The 18,912-nt window shown below is 42.8% G+C and overlaps 2 protein-coding genes across 3 annotated transcripts in view; one reads left to right on the forward strand and one right to left on the reverse strand.

The window, feature by feature from the left end:
* Window positions 1-18,912, reverse strand: part of COG5 (component of oligomeric golgi complex 5) — a 149,247-nt gene that overhangs the window by 115,428 nt on the left and 14,907 nt on the right. The gene's annotated exons all lie outside the window — the stretch shown is intronic.
* Window positions 68-1,503, forward strand: GPR22 (G protein-coupled receptor 22). Its single transcript, XM_035127866.2, has one exon. It carries the CDS (start codon window positions 83-85, stop codon window positions 1,382-1,384), a length of 1,302 nt encoding a protein of 433 aa, XP_034983757.1. The 5' UTR covers window positions 68-82; the 3' UTR covers window positions 1,385-1,503.

Genomic DNA, 18,912 nt, shown 5'->3' on the forward strand with positions numbered 1-18,912 from the left:
AATTATTACAAGCATCCAAAAACCAAATAGCTTTATATGTTCTCTCTCATCTTTCAGGGCAAAACAAACTTCCAACAAAAGAATGTGTTTCTCTTCCATTCTAGAGGTCAACATGCAGTCTGAATCCAACATTACAGTTCGAGATGCCATTGATGACATCAACACAAATATGTACCAACCATTGTCTTATCCATTAAGCTTTCAAGTTTCTCTTACTGGATTTCTGATGCTAGAAATTGTATTGGGACTTGGCAGCAACCTCACCGTATTGGTACTTTACTGCATGAAATCCAACTTAATCAACTCGGTCAGTAACATTATTACAATGAACCTGCACGTCCTTGATGTAATAATTTGTGTGGGATGTATTCCTCTAACTATAGTTATTCTTCTGCTTTCTCTGGAGAGCAACACAGCACTGATCTGCTGCTTCCATGAGGCGTGTGTCTCCTTCGCAAGTGTTTCCACTGCAATCAACGTCTTTGCTATCACTTTGGACCGATACGATATCTCTGTGAAGCCTGCAAATCGGATTTTGACAATGGGAAGGGCTGTAACGCTCATGACATCGATATGGATTGTCTCTTTCTTCGCATTCTTAATTCCATTCATCGAAGTGAACTTCTTCAGTCTTCAAAGTGCCAATACTTGGGAAAATAAGACGCTCTTGTGTGTCAGCACGAATGAATACTACACAGAGCTGGGAATGTACTACCACCTTTTAGTGCAGATTCCTATATATTTTTTCACCGTTATAGTAATGTTAATTACATACAGCAAAATCCTCCAGGCACTCAATATCCGAATAGGCACAAGATTCTCCACGGCACAAAAGAAAAAAGCAAGGAAGAAAAAAACCATTTCTTTGTCCACACAACATGAAACTACTGACGTATCCCAAAGCAGTGGAGGGAGAAACGTCGTCTTTGGAGTAAGGACTTCCGTTTCTGTTATAATTGCCCTACGGAGGGCTGTAAAGAGACATCGCGAAAGACGGGAAAGACAGAAGAGAGTCTTCAGGATGTCACTGTTGATCATTTCAACTTTTCTTCTCTGCTGGACGCCAATTACAGTTTTAAATACTACCATTTTATGCTTGGGCCCAAGTGACCTTTTGGTAAAACTGAGATTATGTTTTCTAGTCATGGCATATGGAACTACCATCTTTCATCCTCTACTATACGCATTCACTAGGCAGAAATTTCAGAAAGTTCTGAAAAGCAAAATGAAAAAACGTGTTGTTTCAATAGTGGAAGCTGACCCCATTCCAAATAATGCTGTTATACACAACTCGTGGATAGAGCCTAAGAGGAACAAGACAATTACTTTTGAAGACCATGAAGTAAGACAGAAATGCTTAGTACCTCAGGTTGTCACAGATTAGATTTCAGTACTCACTGAATCATTTAAGAGGAAACGTTAAGAAGAAGCTGAAGTAAATACTGCCAAATAATGGACGATAGAATTGGGTAGACTGTAAATGTTTGACATGTGCTAAATAGATAAGGCCTGTATATTCTATTTCTTCATTAGTCAAGGTGTGTGTCGCATGGCAGTTTGTTAAGAGTAATACCATGGAAATATTTTGTCATTATGCTGTCCTCCAATATACATCTACGTAAATATTTTATATAAAAATAGCCTTAAAAGGTGTACACTTTTAAACATATATATATATATTTGAGTTGCTGTAAATATATAAAGCTTTGTTTTTAAGCTTTCTGCCACCAAAAGAGTTTATTGGCTTGACATAACTTGCGTGACATTAAGGTTTTTAAATCTTTCCAGATGGCTCTCTCTCTTCTGATATATCACACTATATTAATGAACACAAAACTTTTTTATCAGAGCCAGAAATTATAGTTATGTGTCCACTGCATCCCACACATGTTCATCACATGCCACATCTCTGACCTAATCTAAGAATTATTAAATTTTAAGTATCTTTAAAGCCGAAACAACCTGCCCTTACAACCAGTTTTCACAGCAAAAATAAACAGCCTCTCTCATAACATAATGTTAATCTGTTACAGAAATGGTTATATGAAAATGCACTTAAGTGTGAAGTAAAATGGATGAAATAAGGAATGTTCTTCCCATGTTTTCTAGCCACATAAACAAGCCCCGATTATGCTATTCTGATTTCAAAACAATATTTTCTTCCTTCCAGCACTTTCTACTAAGTGTAGCATTGCAATCAAAATGCCAAATCTTCAACAGTTACTTTCCACAAATGCATCACAGGGCAGCAACACAGGTGTTATTATGAGCCCATCCAGACATTAAATTTGTAGTACAGCATTGCTTCATTTGATTTGTAGGATCCAGATATCTGCCCTCAAGGAAGGCAGGATATTGCGTTTTCCTACCACTCAAACTAGCACTGCATCTCGTCCAATAACTAACTGGGTAATTGCAATTTGGGAGGTTATCAGAATCATAGCTAGCTGCATGATTTGGACCAATAATAAATGATACAACTCTCCCCCACTCAGCTTGAAAAGAAAGGAATTGCATAGGAACCCCCACTGGTCCTTTATCATTCTGTTCTTACTACCGCTACCGTAGTTAACTCTAACCCTTAAAGCACTGTGCAGAATAGACATTTGAAATGGTAAACTTGCAGTGATCCCTTAATCTTAAACCAGATGTGATATTGCTACATTTCTGCCAGTTACCTCACTGATCAGCACTGGGCGCATCCAGCTGTCATCGTCGCTTAGGCCAGGGTTTCCCCAAACTTGGGTCTCCAGCTGTTTTTGGAATACAACTCCCATCATCCCTAGCTAGCAGGACCAGTGGTCTGGGGTGATGGGTACTGCAGTCCCAAAACAGCTAGAGATGTGAGCTAGGAAAACCATGGCTTAGACCAACTGCAAGGTGTAGAACCTGACACTGTACTTGGGGTACAGAAATTTGGATCCTTGTCCCTTCAGAGCTAATAAAGACCAACTTCTGATCAAGCTCAACAATGCTTTTGGGAGAGAGGTGAACAAAGCCCTCTTTTAAAGAGGGGCTACTTATATTTCTTCCTCAAGGTGATTGGGTAACCAATCTAGGATAGTTTTCCCTGGGCAGCAGGAGTGAAACTGAACAAATGATGGTGTAAGAACTCCAGGCATTTCCAGATAGGACAGTTTTCTCTGCTTAACCAATTTGAAATATGACTTGGGCATGGGTCAGGGGCAGCCTTCATGTGGACATTGGCAAGAAAAAATCCAACCCACTGCCCATTTCATTCCAATGATCTATGTGCACTGATTCTAGACTGGACTTGGGATAATCCTGCAAGTGAATCAGCTACCTGGTGTTAGGTCTGTTGCATCAGAAGTCCTGATGCAGGCCCAAGTTGTCAACCCACCTGTCCTGAGCTGGCACTGCTCTGATCTCACCAAGGGACTTTAAAGCCTAGCACCAGCCAACGTGATGCTTTGTGAAACCAGGGGGGGGGGGTGGAATGTCAATGAGCACCTTAAATTAAGCTACACCCCCCCCTTTGCTATGGGTTTTCAAAGGACACCTAAAAGGTACATATCAGTCAAGAAGTCTTAAAAGTCTTATCAAAGGCAGGGTGGTAGATGTGACATACCGTATTTTTCCATCTATAAGATGGAAGTTGTTTTGGGAGCAACAACCAATCACCAGTCCACCCTCGGCACTATCCGTATATAAGAGCCCCCCCCCACTTTTTTTGGGGGGGACCTAGTCTTATACATGGAAAAATACGGTATATGGCAAAACCACGATACTGAGATGCATACTGAAAACACCCACACACAGTCACTTTCCATTTAATGGGGATACTATGGAATGGTTTCACCACCGTACTGGCACATTTAGATGCAGAGTCTTCTTAAAGGTTCCTTGCTTGGCCCCTGTAAACAAGGGAAGGAGTATAATGTAGCCTCTGACCCCATGCTTAAGCCCAGCTTCAGCTATGTTCTGCTTCTCTGGCTGCCCAGGCAGCTTCAGAAAGTTGGGAATACTGGACTTAACAAGGCAGTCAATATCATGGAATTACAGCCTTCACAAATGCCAGCTTTTAAGAAGCCACCCAAGGAAAGATCTACCCCATCCATATAAAGCACATCTAATGTGCATTTAAAGCACACAACTTGCCCCAAAGAATCCTGGGAACTGTAGTTTCCCCCTCAGAGCTACAATTCCCAGCAGCCTTAATAAACGACATTTCCCAGGATTCTTTGGGGGAAGCAATTTCATTCATGGCTCAGTAGGTAGAGAGTCTTGATCTCAGGGTTGTGGGTTCGAGTCCCATGCTGGACGAATTCCTACACTGCAGGGGGGTTGGACTAGATGGCCCTCGTGGTCCCTTCCAACTCTACAGTTCTATGATTCTAAGTTATGCGCTTTAAATGCGTTTTGGGTGTGCTTCTAATGTATGCTGCGGATCTGCTCTGAATCTACCCAAGGTTTTCAACACGGAAAAATGAACAAGCTATCTGTTTGTAAGATGTTGCAATTCTTTGCTGTTATGGTGTATCTGGAGACCCGCAAAACACAGACACTGCATAAGTGTACTGAATAAATATTAAGCCTAAGTTCCAAGAGTTCTGAACAACAGGTGGCACGATGCAAAGCAAACACACACAACCTGCAGCTTAGCAAGTGATTTAACTATTTGCTTTTGCTGCCTACCTACAAATTGTCAATCAGCGATGGGCCATCATGTATGGTTGGCAAGACGCATTCACTTTGGCCACAAGTTAGTTGCGCAAGACGGCCTTTAAAAGCCCTGCATAAAAATTACTTATGCAGCAAGAGGCAGATCTTTTAAAAGGCAATACAGTTACAATTGCAGCAGAAATTATTATTAAGAATATTTGGCAGGCAAGCTAGCGTCAAAGACAACGTGATGGTAGAAGTGGGAGGAATCAATGTATCAGAGTCTCAAGTGTTACAAAAACCTAAACTAAACTAACTAAATGCTAATGCTAACTAAAACTTATCAACCATAACAGTAGCTCCTATAACCTCAGGAAGCTAAGGGGGAACTGGATCTTCGCATGGCAAACAAAACAGATTAAAGTAATAACAATGGCTTGGCGTTCATCAAGCATTCGTCATAACCTTCTTTGGAGCAACTCTAAATCTTTCATCAGACAGAAGGTAGACAGCACCAGTTCTCAGTTATATAGAAAGCAAGGCTCCACATCAGTGCAAAATATTCTCAATCACTTCAAATCTTATCCCTGTCTTGTCTTTAATGGAGACTGAGGTACAGTTACTGTCAACTTACAATTCTATGGCTTCTCACATGAGATAATACCCACCTTAAAATGACAGGCACAAATTTGTAACACAAGCAAATGTAAGTTACTTTTTAAAAGCGAAAGACAGAATTCACTGGCACCCCTTTCCAATAATTTAGTCAAGAAGCAATATGTGTAATTAGAAGTACTGACAATAGGGAACTGGAGTAAGTTTTGGTAAGGACTATACCACAATCAGCCAGTACTGTACATACCAAGTGCAGGTCTTCCTGGTGTATATACCTTTCCATTGATGGGATCATTCACTGCCACTGTTGTATTTTTTCCCCTCTTACAACAAAGAAACAGAACTATCTTCTCTTTTCCCCCACAGCCATCTACAACCCCAAAAATTCTCTCACAGGTCCCCGTGAAAATGTGGGGCTGGGCTTGGAGGGGCTAGGAAAGGTTGGCCCTGTCCCAGCCTACAATTTTCAGGGAACTCCTGGACCTTCCAGAGAGGCTTCTGAGGGGAAACAGGGAAGTGCAAATATACGGTATATACTTTCAACAACTCGCCTGCATTAATTCCTCTTATGGTCTAAGCCAACGATACCAATTCAACAAGACTAGGTTTCCTATCAGCAACTGTTTGGATCTTGCATGTGATTCCACCATCATGTATGTGGTGGCAAAATGACATGTTTCTGAAACAGCCAATCCCATCTCTACGATGGAAGGAAATTAAATGTTGTACAGTGGTACTTCGGAAGTCGAACGGAATCCGTTCCAGAAATTCCTTTCGACTTCCAAAACTTTCGGAAACCAAGGCGCATCTTCCGATTGGCTGCAGGAAGCTCCTGCAGCCAATCGGAAGTCGTGGAAGATGTTCAAGTTCCAAAGAACATTAGCAAACCAGGTTTGCGGCGTTCAGAAGCCAAAACATTTGACTTGCAAGGCGTTTGTGAACCAAGGTACGACTGTACAAGGGTTATAATCTGAGACAGACACCTAAAAAGAGGCATCTACCGGATCTGACATTAGATTGTATGTACTAAAACACTAGATTTTTAGGTGGACAGCCTACTTAAATGTTTGATAAATGTGTTGTGTTTGCAATATCATTTTTCGCCAGCACTGCTTTTGCCTCAACAACTCTGCAATCGCTCATGGTGAAAGGGAACAATGGACATATCAGATAGCAGGTCCTTGTTCCTCTTATCAGTCAGATGAAGGAAAACAGTTGATTGCTCTTTAGTTATCTGACTACCATCTTTAATTCAAATTTCCTGTCCTCCTCTGACAGATGATTTTAACTCGATAGTGTACAGCCAATAATAGTGCCATATTTTACTACCAGGCGACATTTTTAAAAAGTGTTCTAGAGTTTCATTGGGTTGTTCCAAACGCCTGCTGTAACAATGTTAGCCTAGGTACAGTATGCCTAAAGGTAAAGGTAAAGGGACCCCTGACCATTAGGTCCAGTCGTGACCAACTCTGGGGTTGCACACTCATCTCGCATTATTGGCCGAGGGAGCCGGCGTATAGCTTCCAGGTCATGTGGCCAGTATGACAAAGCCGCTTCTGGCAAACCAGAGCAGCACATGGAAACGCTGTTTACTTTCCCGCTGTAGCGGTTCCTATTTATCTACTTGCATTTTCTGGCAAACCAGAGCAGCACATGGAAACGCCATTTACCTTCCTGCTGTAGCGGTTCCTATTTATCTACTTGCATTTTGACGTGCTTTCGAACTGCTAGGTTGGCAGGAGCTGGGACCAAGCCACGGGAGCTCACCCCATCACAGGGATTCGAACCGCCGACCTTCTGATCAGCAAGCCCTAGGCTCAGTGATTTAACCCACAGCGCCACATGGGTCCCACAGTATGCCTACTAATAAGTAAATTGCATTGAGTTCAGTGGGATTTACTCCAAGGTAGTGTGTTGCACAAGGCAAATTGTGAGTTGCATAAGACTGTTCAGCTGATCATATTTTATCTTAGCAGCTAAAGATATGAACAAGTATCTTGCTCCTGTAAGCAGCCCTTTCACTCCTTTCTTCACAATAGGAATAAAATAATAAGCAGAAGATCAGGAAGTAGTTTCCCAATTCGAATGAAATAGGAAACTGTACTTAACTGAAGACTTCATAATTTCTCAGTTTGTTCTTTGTTTGCCCCAAGGGCTACATGAGTAGCCAAAAGACTCGTTCATGCCTCAGCATATTAAACAGAGTTAGGATCATCCGAACACAGTGTCCCAAAGGCTCCGCTTTCCTTCACAGGGCAGGTTGCTTCAGCTGCAACGCCAAACCAGTTTGGCATTTCTGGAAAGAGTGCAGCGCTTGCACACTCCCCACCACCAAATTCACTTGACTAGCAAATTCCTGGGTTTTGGAAAGCCACAGTTTGCCACCTGAACAAGCCTCACAAACTTCTGGAGCATCCCTGTACCATTTCGTACCCTGTTTCACAGTCAAGCTTACGAACTGCCCTTTAGCTCATGGACATCTGTCCACTATAGCTTCATCAGCCTTCAGAATCTATGGAGATCGCAAACCTGTTGTCCTCCAAACACAAGGTAGGTTTCTTACATAGAGTGTTTGTCTTGCGTTTAACAACTTGCCTGGTAGCCAGAACCAACTGCAATTTCCATCCAGGCAATAAAGCAGGCTGGCAGAGGAGACACAGCTTGCTTCTACCCCTCTTCTGTCAGCCTGCTTAGTTTCCATGCCAGCCACAGAGGAAGGAAAGTCTCTAACTTCCTCCACAACAACCATGGAATTGCACTGGGCTAGCAGAGGGGGTGGGGGAAATGGAGTGATCTTTCCTTCCTCCACCAGCCTGCTCAATTGACTTCTATTTTTTGTAAAGTCTTCTTTCTAAGTAGCCAAACAGTCTAGTAGCCCTTGCTTCCAGGTTCACCATGTTGGAAGGGCAGCTTGGGCAAGCTGTTGTTTCTTGTGGAAGCTAGTAACTCTTGTTGGGTTCATCTGCCAAGGCTGGCTTACCGAAAGATGTTCCCCGTTCCTTTAGTTCTATACCTCTGAGTTTAAGCACATTAAAAAGTAGTGCTCAGGGTAGCTATTGATTATCTCCTCAAGACTCACACAAAGATTGCCTTAATAATAATAATAATAATAATAATAATAATAATAATAATAATTTATTTATGCCCCACCCATCTGGCTGGGTTTCCCCAGCCACTCTGGGCGGCTTCCAACAAAGTATTAAAATACAATGGTCTGTTAAACATTAAAAGCTTCCCTAAACAGGGCTGCCTGTTTAGAAGTGGGGCAGATCAGTTTTTAAAAGATGTGACTATCCAGGATCAATATATTTTGCCAACAAGCTAAAATCATCCTGCACAGATCTTCAAATATAACAAAAGCATTCTGACTCAAACACCACCTTGACTATTCCCTACAGAGCTATTCAGCTGCTATGTGTCGTTAAACACAGGCATCCATACCTTAGGGAACATTTATAATGATGCTTCTTTCAAATCCTTTGACACTCTCTGGTGTGAAAATGGACTTTCCAGCAGTCAAGCACAGAAGCACTATCAGATCAGACACTGTTTTTGGAATGGTTTAAGAGTGAAACTAAACCCAAAACCAATCTTGTATGCCATCTGGGTTGCAATGACAGAAGAATTCAAGAACAGTGACAGAGAAACAGGTTTCATTTCATGTTAGTCAGTTGAGTATTTGTTCCCCCAGAGAGAATAAGGGATTTGAAAGAATACTATTCTTGCAATTATCTTAGCAAAGATATGTCTCATACAATATGCCTTAGCACCTATCATTTGAGACAACACACACACACTTGGGTAATACATCTCATTTGGATTCAAGGCAATTTCAAATGATTAAATATTGTTAAGCCACTAAAAAGACAAAATGTTTGCTTACACAGAGCAGTTTAAAATCTTCAGTTGTGACATTCCAGCATATGAGCAATAGCCTGTAAGATTCCATTCCACCATTTCAAACAAGCTCTTCAGAGGAGTGAATAAACCCTATTCTAATAAACACATTTTTAAGCAATCATGAAAGCTAAAAAATAATATAGTAAACACACACAACCCCAGGCCCCCGTTTCTCTCCAGCACAGAACCATTATTCAACAACCTTTTTTTTTAGTGATGGTTATAAATGCTTGCATTTTTTGTGCATTAAAGGGAAAATTAGATAGTTCATATCATACAAAATTACACCAGGAGGCACTTCCCTCAAAATTCTATCATGGATTATATTCTGCGTGATTTCATGTACATAAATAGCTTGTTGTTAACAGTCGTTTACCACTCCTCTCAGCCAATCACCCATTCCCACCACCCTTCTGAGTAATAATAATAATAATAATAATAATAATAATAATAATAATAATATTTTATTATTTATACCCCGCCCATCTGGCCGGGTTCCCCCAGCCATTCTGGGCGGCTTCCAACAAAATATTAAAATACAGAAATACCCCCACCCCACCCTCTGACTATACATAAGGGTCTGGCGACTTCTGTTTCAGTGTACCTGAAGAAGTGTGCATACACATGAAAGCTCATACCAATGACAAACTTAGTTGGTCTCTAAGGTGCTACTGGAAGAATTTTTTTGTACTACTACTACTACTACTAATAATAATAATAATAATAATAATTTTATTTATACCCCGCCCTTCCCAGTCAAGACCGGGCTCAGGGCTGCTAACAACAAAAATATCAACGCAAGTATAAAAGAAACAATTCAGTTAAAATGCAGATTAATACAATATTAAAATTCAATTTTAAGATTAAAAATCTACAAATAAGATAAAACCATTATATAATAAAACATTAGGGGAGGGTAACCCCGGGGTCAGGCTGCGTCAGTCCAAAAGCCAAACGGAACAGCTCTGTCTTGCAGGCCCTACGAAAAGATGACAAATCCCGCAGGGCCCTAGTCTCCTGAGACAGAGCGTTCCACCAGCTCGGGGCCAGTACTGAGAAGGCCCTGGTCCTGGTCTAACCACCTTGTGACTCAGGATCTCCAGTATGTTATTATTTGTGGACCTTAATGTCCTCTGCAGGTCATACCGGGAGAGGCGGTCCCGTAGGTACGAGGGTCCTAAGCCGCATAAGGCTTTAAAGGTCAAAACCAGCACCTTAAACCTGATCCTGTACTCCACCGGGAGCCAGTGCAGCTGGTAAAGCACTGGATGAATGTGATCTGGGACAGTAGCTTGTGTGAAGGACAAACACTGGAGTGATATGACTTTGGTCTTAAATACTATTCTACTAACATGCTACACTGGCAAGGTCCTGGATTAAACCAAATTCACTAACTGAAAAACGCAGAAGCTACTTTCTCTCCCATGACCTAAAAGTAAAAAGGCTAAAAAAGATCTATGAATTTCTGGTGCTTTACTGCACAGATAAGTGCACAGGTATTTTGATCTGACAACTGCAGCTTTCCATAACATAATTGATAGAAAGTGTCAGGGGGACAGAGAAAACTATTTAGGGTGCTTCCATTTAGGCTCCACCATTTGCTTCCCAGCTTCCAGGGATCCTGGTAATCCAATTAAGGAAAATCATACTCTGGGCTCACTTTGGGCTGGCCCAGTTAAACACCTCTATCTGCCTGAGGGAAGAGCTTGAATGTTGCCATAGGAACAACAGGGCAATGATGCTCTCCAGGAGTGGGTAGACATTACCCCAGTCCCTTGCCTGGTTGAGGGTGCCATCATCTGGCAAATAAAACAATAGCCTGGGTTAGTCTGTGTATGAGGTGACCTGGGAGCTGGGGCTTTCTCTGTGCTGAAACCAAAAACTATGGCTTTGGGAAACGTGCCATGAACCTGATGGGGAACCAAGATCTATTGGAGTGTTAATGCTCTGAGCCCTTCTATCTTACGCTCCGGTTGTACATAGGTGTAAATAAAACCTGCCTGGAACATGTGAACTAATAATAATAATAATAATTCATTTGAGCATGTCTTTGAGAAATAGAATCCCAAAGATTTTCTGGATGTGTGGAATTTTGAGACGGTTTAAAAAAAAAATTCAACATGGTGGCCCTCGAAAACAATACAGAACGTATTAAAAATACAATTAAACAGACAAAGAACCATCTGTAATCATGTGTCCAAGCAGCAAGAGACTTCAGAAATTCCAGCACTTACCCAGGATTCGGTTTTCTTGTAATGAAGGTCAGTGGAGACTGTGGTGCCTTTAAGATGTATGGTTCACTAGTAATCACACCTCCCACCCCTTGCAACAAATCAAATTCACCTTTAGATGAACCGGCAGGGAATTGTAATAATAGCTGGACATTCTTTTTCCCCACTACAGCTAACCACCCTACACTGATATGGGCAAGTATGAGGGGAGCTGGCCATAACACTTGTGATCTGGTACATATTGTGGGCTTCCTTCCAAGTCTGGTGCCAGGACACAGCCCTGTATTCAACAGGTCTGGCCCCAGTAAGTCAGGTGAGGTCTGAGGACACTGCTCTTGCTTGTTGAAAGGGCGCCAGAAGATTGTATCACGGCTAGTCAAAGATCAAAGTTAGCTGGCATTGTAATGGTCTTAGGGGGATCTCAGGGGGTGCGCTACATTCATGGCATCAAGACAGGGGAATCCCCACCTATGTGGGGGTTCTGTTCCAGGGCCAAGAGCAAGTGGGGATTCCCCCATTCTGTTCTGTCCCCTTTTGGAAAGGAAAACGGTGCATGCATCAGCAGGAGCGTGTGTGCTGGTTGTGTGCAACTAAGGGAGACACTTGTGCTTAAACAATGCTGCCAATGTGCTACTGTGCACATGGTACAGAGCTTCCTGTCAATAAGATGACCATTAACAAAACAGGCCTTGCCCAGGCCTGTCAGATACTAGCAAGCCACCGGATTGTATTCAAGGAATATACCAAATGCATTTGGCTCCATTTATTGTTAAAGATCCTACAAAACACCATAGTGTTTTGAGCCCTTCCTTTGGAGGTTCTTAGATATCGGCAGCCTCTTCCTGTGAGTGGCAAGCATCAGACCTGCCTTTTAAGTAAGATTCTGTTTTTAACTTTTAATAATTTTGGTTTTAATCTTTGTATTATTCTGTAACTTGCTTTGGATTACTTTTTGTAACAGAAAAGCAACTAATAAGTGCTAACAACAGTAATAAATAATAAATACACTATAATTATTATTATTATTCCCCCATGCTCCTGACTTACCTCTCCTCCCTATTCCCCTCTTTTTAAGCCACAATTTTTAAGTTTTGAACAGACGTTGAAAAATCCTCTTTATCCATACACGTTTAAAACACATTACCTGCTAGTAATTGATATATCCCTCGTTTTTAAAGAAACACATAATCTCAAACACATAATTGCTCCAATTTGCATTCTCTTGATTACTTTATTCAAATGCTTCTCCATGATTTCCTCCCCCTTTCCCGTCTTTGTGTTCTCTTAATTAAATTATAGGGGTTATTTTTAGACTCAGTGGGCTTTTTATTTTATATCTTACTAGCTGGCCCTGCCACACATTGCGGTGGCTTAGTCTGTTTAATGGGTCCTCAGAATCCCCCTTCAGACTCCTCCGATTGCTCCACTGTGAATTAGTCTGTTAAATTGGTCCTCAGAGTCCCCCTTCAGACTCCTCCCCCCACCCCTGGGCTCATCCCTGTGATTGGCCCCATCCTGTCCCGATCCATGACGTTTCCCGCCCCCCATCCCCCACCCAGGGGAGCCCCCACCTCTATTCGGCCTAGTCAGTTCTCCCAGCTGGGCAATGCTGCAATGCTGCAGCCTATTCAGTCTGCTGGGCAATGTTGGGCCTTGTTGCTACAAAAGGCCTGTTTTCATTTGGTTGGCGTGGAATTTTGTGATGTCACTGATTGTCTGCAGCCAATGGAGACTCTGCTTATCCGTTCTATTTCCCAGCATGCACTTTCGTCTGAGTGGGGAGGTTTTGAACACGGGGTTTGGGGTTTTTTACGTTGCACAGGTGTGACATCTGTCTTTGAAAACAGTCTGGGGACACTCGTGCTGCCACATTTGACTTTGTGCCAAAATCTGAATGCAATCGGTCAAGCGGTTTTATAGAACATAGGAGGCGAAGGAACATACCCAGTTTACATTTATATATAGCTAGAGAGATACAGTAGTGCCAAGTACATGCACTTAGCTAATAAATACTAACACTGTATTATACTGTTGTTGTTGTTGTTTAGTCATTCAGTCGTGTCCGACTCTTCGTGACGCCATGGACCAGAGCACGCCAGGCACTCCTGTCTTCCACTGCCTCCCGCAGTTTGGTCAGACTCATGTTGGTGGCTTTGAGAACACTATCCAACCATCTTGTCCTCTGTCGTCCCCTTCTCCTTGTGCCCTCAATCTTTCCCAACATCAGGGTCTTTTTCAGGGAGTCTTCTCTTCTCATGAGGTGGCCAAAGTATTGGAGCCTCAGCTTCACGATCTGTCCTTCCAGTGAGCACTCAGGGCTGATTTCCTTCAGAATGGTTAGGTTTGATCTTCTTGCAGTCCATGGGACTCTCAAGAGTCTCCTCCAGCACCATAATTCAAAAGCATCAATTTTTTGGCGACCAGCCTTCTTTATGGCCCAGCTATCACTATATTACACTGTAAGCAGTTTCAATTTCACTGCAGGAACCTGGACAAATCCACAGCTTAGGCGCATACTTGCATTCATTTTATCCCAGCTCAGCAATGGCCATACAGAAGTGGGGAAGGATGTATAATCTTGGAGCACCACACCTGTTTTTCCTGTTGTACACAGGCGATAGAGCAGGGATAACCAACATGGGACCTTCCAGATGTAGTTGGGACTCCCAATTGCCCGTCGCCTCAATCAACATAGGCAATGGTCAGAGATGAGGGGAACTGTAGTTCAACAACATTTGGAATGTTGACTACCCCTGCTATAAAGTGGACCTGATGTCCATAAGCACTTTGGACTCCAGCTCACAGTTTTAGCTTCCTTTTAGATTCCCAATGCGGGAGGCACTATTATGTTTTTTTGGGGGGGGTCTCACAGGGCAATCCTATGCAATTCTACTCTCATGCAAGTCTAAGGAGATATACCAGGCTTCCTCAACCTCGGCCCTCCAGATGTTTTTGGCCTACAACTCCCATGATCCTTAGCTAGCATGACCAGTGGTCAGGGATGATGGGAACTGTACTCTCAAAACATCTGGAGGGCCGAGGTTGAGGAAGCCTGAGATATACCCTTATAAAAACATGCAGCCAACTTATTATTATATTTATTGTTATTTATTAAATCTGCATACCACAATTCATACGAACATCACAGGGTAGTTCACAGCATGAAAATACAAAATGAGAACACACAAAATATGTAATACAAACAAAAACAAGCCAATAATCCCACTCCCACAAACACATTTAACTTACCCAGGAGTAAGCCTCATTAAATTCAATGGGGCTTACTTCTGAGTAGATATGCATAGGATTGCACTGTCCTGTTAATGTTCTCAGACCACTATTCATTCTCAATTTTTTATTTATTTCTATACCACTTTATATTTTTAATAAAAATCTCAAAGCGGTTTACAGCATAGTAAATCAATAAAACAATAGTTGGGTGATAATCCTCTGGCCTCATCAGGAGTCCCTCCAGTAGGGCTGGGTGAGTCTGTGCCCCGTCCCCTAGGCCAGGTAGAAAGGGCCTTGTGGGGAGCAGCCTTCACACTCACAGCCTCTTTGTAGGCCAGGTGGAAAGGGCCTTGCGGGGAGAACTTTCCATTCTCATCAGTGTGTTTTCTCATCACAGAGGACAAAGATTTTTAACATGCAGCTTGGCACTGTTCCAAAACTTTCCTTAAGTATGCTATGACTAACCTGAACACTAAGGACAGCTTAGCAACTACTCCACGGATCACACAAAGGGTGTATGTTTCCTCTTGAACATAAGCTGCTTTAGACTGCAACCCTAACTTCCCCTCTTACCTGTAAGTAAGCCCCACTGAAGCCAAAAGAACTTACTTCTGAGTGGACATGATTGGGATTCCGCCATTACTCTCAATTAAAAGGGATAACATGGCACACAATGACCTTGGCAAAAAAAAAATTTTAAACCCTGCACAAAAAATTATAGGTACACGTACAGTGGTCCCTCGACTTACAAACTTAATCCGTTCAGAATGCACATTCGTAGGTCGAAAATTTTGTAAGTCGAAAAGCAGATTCCCATAGGAAAAAATATTCAGAAAAATTTGTAAGTTGAGGAAACCGCATTAAAAAATTCGTAAGTCGAGGAAACCGCATTTAAAACCGCCAACGGTTTCCATTTGGATGTAGAAAAATTCATAAGCGTGCGGCCATTTGTCCCATTTGTAAGTCGAAAACTTTGGATGTCGAGTAATTCGTAAGTTGAGGGACCACTGTATATCATTTGGAAACTGGTGGGATTGCAGACCCAAGAATGCATATTCTTGACTTCTTGAAGTTCGCCCACACAAAACCTTTTCTCGAAGAGACGGCAAAAGTACAGATGCACACACACACGTAATCCACTCACTGATTTGGAATCCAGAAAAGGGATGCTGATCAAGTTAGACATGCATTTTGAATGATTAAAGCTAAGACTGGATTTATTCTTTTTTACTAAGATGCTCACCTTCTTCCCCCACTCCCCCACAAAAATATTCAGGAACCCTGGATTCATTATTAGTAATAAATATGAATTCCGCCAGGAAAACCAAAATTCTGCTTGATAATGAAATAGAACACCAATATGATTCATTTAGTAACTCAGGCTTGGTTTTCCCACCCCATCCTCTGGTTAAACGTCTTTCTATAGTTAGGCTGAACTGAACACTCGCATTCCACCAAATGCATTAATTGGCAATAAATCCCTTTGGGTCATTATACCAATCATATCCAAAATTCAGCTGCACAAAGAATACACTAGCTAAGCCAGCAAATATTATTCATGTGATAATCATTGCACATTACAGGCATCGCCGTAGTTTCGGTTCATTGAACCGCTAGTAGCATAAGCTTAATTTTTGCACAACGCTGAGATAATTACATGATATGCTTGCTGTTATTTCCTACAATCTAACAAAACCATAATGAACATTTTACTGTACAGCTAGATGAGTAACCCTCTTGTTTTTGTTTACAATCCATCCTAAGAAGTTTTGTGAATGTGAAACATCTGAATGGCGAGAAGGATGTGGTATTTTGAGCAGAAGGGAAGGAAAGAAAAGTAAGAAAGTAATGGGGTTCTATGGAAAAGATCCCCACCTTTACAGAACATCACAGTTTAAAAACAGTGCCTTAGAGGTTGCAATCCGATCCCCGCTTACCTTGAAACAAACCCCACTGAATCAGTAGGGCCTACTTCTGAGTAGACATGGTTAGGATTGTGATGTATTGTACAACCTTGACCCAATGGAAAAGGAATTCAATCAGTTAGGCACCTTGAGAACCAGTAGCCGATTTTGCTGCCTAGTACCTGCTGTGATTCTTGGACAGCAATGCATAAGGAGCTTGATCCTGGCACTGCTGCGTGCTACACCAGAAACTCCCTACCTGCTAATTTTTTGCTCAACTAAAGTAGGATACTTGTCCAGCAGGTCAGAACTGTAGGTCATATGAGGCAAAGGAAACAGTAGAGGCATTCCCCCCCCCTTCACACTTTATAATCGGTTGAAGGGGGTTTGCTGCAATTAAGGAGGAACTGGGCTGCACTCAACATCTACACAATGACTTCTTACTTCAGCAAAGCCTTTCTATGTAGGCTTTGCTGAAGTGCACCCTTGTGCACTTGGTACAGGCAAGTTATATGATCACTCTGGATATGTTTGGTGCTAGAAATATATTAAAGCGAGTTGTACTCAAGTACTTTATCATGCCTTCCTCTTCATTTCAACCCCCTGTGCTTCCTCAAAATCGACTCTTCAGAACTGAAAGAGCCTCCAGTACCACCTGGGATGTGATATAGGGGTTGCAGCAGGACTGGGAAATTGCCCACAGATGCTTCTTCAAGTTGGTCAGTTCACTCCAACCTAAACTACTTTACCAAGGTGGCACAAACCACAATTTGAGCAGATATAACATCAGAGAGGGATGCTATGTCAGGCAAGCAAGCAGGTCAGCATCTAACATTTTTTCACCTGCTGATCAATTTTGTTGCATTAAAACTTCCAAAACAGGGGGTAAGGTTTAAAGAACTCCAAGATTAGTTCAGCATTCATACCCTAAGGGCAGAGTGCAACTCATTAAAAAGACAGCGGTACCTATGTCTAAAACCAACTAAAGCACTGATACATTATCTTCTGTTATTTTAGTTTATGCTGAATTTTGTAAGATAAACGGGTACCATACACTAACCTCATGGGACGCAGGTGGCGCTGTGAGTTAAACCACAGAGCCTAGGGCTTGCCGATCAGAAGGTCGGCAGTTCGAATCCCCGTGACGGGGTGAGCTCCCATTGCTCGGTCCCTGCTCCTGCCAACCTAGCAGTTCAAAAGCACATCAAAGTGCAAGTAGGGAAGGTAAACGGCGGAAAGGTAAACGGCATTTTTTATCTTCCAGCGGGAAGGTAAACGGCGTTTCCATGTGCTGCTCTGGTTCACCAGAAGCGGTTTGTCATGCTGGCCACATGACCTGGAAGCTGTACGCCGGCTCCCTCGGCCAGCAAAGCGAAATAGGCGCCGCAACCCCAGAGTCGACTGGACCTAATGGTCAGAGGTCCCTTTACCTTTACCTATACACTAACCTCAACCAATTCCATGTCCCAACCTCCAAAGGCCAGACTGACGAGGTACATCTTCACCTGCCTCTCAAAAGAGTATAGTGCCTAGGCAAGATGTATCTTAGTGAGAGGATGGTTTTGGAGCAGCTACTGAGAAACCCCAGTGTGCCTGCTCCTCACTGTAGGTCCCCCACCCTATATCCCATGCACCCATACTGGGCAGCACCCAACACAAAACAGGAGTCTGTAGCAGTGGCGGAGCAAGCTGATCGGGCGCCTGGGGCAGCACATATGCCCTGCACCCAGGGGTGGAGTCAGCCACCCACGGGGCAGGGCGAGTCAGGGCACGATGCTCCGCGGGGCCTCCAAGTAGTCTGCCTGCCTCCTCCCACTCAGCCGCCCTACAACTGAGGGGGAGGTGGCGGGCAGACCGTTTGGGGCAGCGCGGAGGCTACGGGCACCCAAGTCACAGCATCACTCCCAGGAGAGAGGCGGGGCTTGGGCATGCTGCAGGCCCTGCGGTGAGTGCCGCCCACCATTCTGTCAATAGTGACACCCGGGGCAGCCCGCCCCCACCTTCATCCACCCCTGGACTGCAGCCAGAAAAAATCCCAGCAAATCCCTGTGTGCACACAGAAGTCCTTTAGGTACATGCACATGAAGTTTTCCAGACCTCAGCCATGATCTAGCCAGTGTTGAGGCAACAGTCATGGAAAAACTCATCATGCTGACTGTGGACAACAGTCTCTGAATGTAACATATAAAAACAGAGCTTAAAACATATAAAGGCAGCTCCAAAATATCTGAAACCGATCTGCATCAATCAAATTCCCACCTCTAGAAAGCTGAGAATGTCACCACCATAGGTGTTTTCATTATTGCTGAATAAACCGAACTTAAGAATTGTATTTCCCATATAGTCCATTACCCCTGTAAGAAATAAGGAAACTACATTTCCCATACCATTTTTTAAAAAGGGAAAAA

This window comes from Zootoca vivipara, chromosome 10, assembly GCF_963506605.1.
Source record: "Zootoca vivipara chromosome 10, rZooViv1.1, whole genome shotgun sequence".
Lineage (NCBI taxonomy): Eukaryota > Metazoa > Chordata > Lepidosauria > Squamata > Lacertidae > Zootoca > Zootoca vivipara.

Excerpts from the sequence above, each read along its gene's own strand:
- GPR22 (XM_035127866.2), top strand. The coding sequence starts at position 83 with ATGTGTTTCTCTTCCATTCTAGAGGTCAACATGCAGTCTGAATCCAAC.